At 36.9% G+C, this 1,712-nt stretch overlaps 1 protein-coding gene across 1 annotated transcript in view; it reads left to right on the top strand.

The window, feature by feature from the left end:
• LOC106533808 (pecanex-like protein 1) overlaps window positions 1-1,712 on the top strand; it is a gene marked incomplete in the record, with an annotated part of 47,015 nt that overhangs the window by 25,725 nt on the left and 19,578 nt on the right. The window contains 1 exon segment of the mRNA XM_014030245.1: window positions 974-1,204. Within this exon segment, the coding sequence (XP_013885699.1) occupies window positions 974-1,204 (231 nt within the window).

Here is a 1,712-nt window from a genome sequence, read left to right as displayed (position 1 = left end):
CATCTGATGATGGGTAAAAGTAAAGAGCTCTCTCAAGACCTTCACAACCTTATTGTTGCAAAGCATAATGATGGCATCGGTTACAGAAGAATGTAAAAAATAGTGGTGAGGCAGCGCCCCCTATTGACCAGCCGCCACTGACTGCATGCTAAACAGAACGTGGTTGGTTCTAGAGATGCACAATACTGGAAAACCTTGCGATGACGATAAGTTTTGTAAATATTGCAATGACGATATCCGGTGTCTTTTTTTTTCTTTCCTCCCTTTCTAATCTGTACTTCATACTTTATGTGACTTTTAGTATTTTTGGCATTGTCATTTGTGTCTGATGTGAGATTTTGCTGCCGATACTGTCCTACTGGCTAAAAATTGCGTTAGAATTACAAATACAACTTCAGAAGTTTTCAAATACATTTTTCAACTATTGCACTCAAAGCAGCCCTTTGCGATATGAATATTGTGTACACTGATGTTAAGATAGTGATGTATTTGCAATATATTATGAAGCCCTAGATTGTTCAGAATAACATTCAGAAGTAAAAACCTGCCTGTTTGAATGACATCAGCTATACTGAAAAAACTCYGCTGTCCTACTGAATTTTTATTAAAAATTATTTTTTTTGGTCAGTTTCAATGTATGTCAGTGACTTATGTGGGTTTTTCTTTCTTTAATGAAAGGTACAAAAAAATTTGTATCTGTACATCAAGCACTTAACTTCTGAAGATAACCCCATTCAAGATGGCTGCCACAGCTAAGCTGCCTTAGAATACACAATAATGGCTATAACTCCTTTATTGTTCATTTATAATGTAAACTACATCATTTCTCAACATAAAGTCTTAGTGTAAAAATCTGGAATGAAAGTCAGCAGGTGATATGTACTGTATTCTTTCAAGTGATCCTAGGCTTTAAAAGTGATAAAAGCAAAAGATTTATAAATGATTCAAAAGCAAAATCACTTTGTATCTTCAGGGTATTATTTACTATGTGATCGCTTCCTCAAAATTGGAGGAGTGGCTTTCTAATGAGACCATGAAGGAGGGTCTGCGAGGTTGTGGAGAAAGGAACTATGTTGACCTGGACCCCACGTTTAATCCCAACATTGACGAAGATTATGACCATCGGCTCGCAGGAATCTCCAGAGACAGTTTTTGTGCGGTATACTTGAGTTGGATTCAATACTGCAACTCTCGAAGAGCCAAGGTAATGCATCAGACGACATTTATTCAGTCAGCATGCATGTACACAGATTAATGTGAATTATATTTCCAGTTCAAGTTCAAGTAGTTTTTTTTGTCAATTCTGCAYATGTGCAAAACATACATAGGGCTGAAATTACRTTACTCTCCTACCCAAGTTTACCGCAGAGTACAAACATTGCACTAAAACAAGTTAACAACTGGGATATATAAATATAGAGAAGAACACACTAAGCATAAAATATACAAGTACCAATAATTTAGGAAGTAACCGTGTAGAGTGGTCTGAAAATTATATGTATGGCAGTAGTGCAAACAGCAAAAAGAAGGTGCAGACTCCATAAAATTGGATGCCCACTTACAACAGGATGCTGTGGTTGTGAGTGGGAGGTGAGGTAGAGAAGGGTTGAGCAACCTTACTGGTGGACGGAGCTGTCCTGTTTGTTTATATACAGTGGTTTGCAAAAGTATTCATACCCCTTGAACTTTTCCATATTTTGTCACATTACAAC

The sequence above is a fragment of the Austrofundulus limnaeus genome, unplaced genomic scaffold, assembly GCF_001266775.1.
Source record: "Austrofundulus limnaeus strain Quisiro unplaced genomic scaffold, Austrofundulus_limnaeus-1.0 Scaffold1025, whole genome shotgun sequence".
Classification (NCBI taxonomy): domain Eukaryota; kingdom Metazoa; phylum Chordata; class Actinopteri; order Cyprinodontiformes; family Rivulidae; genus Austrofundulus; species Austrofundulus limnaeus.
This window is presented reverse-complemented; position numbering and strand designations above follow the sequence as displayed.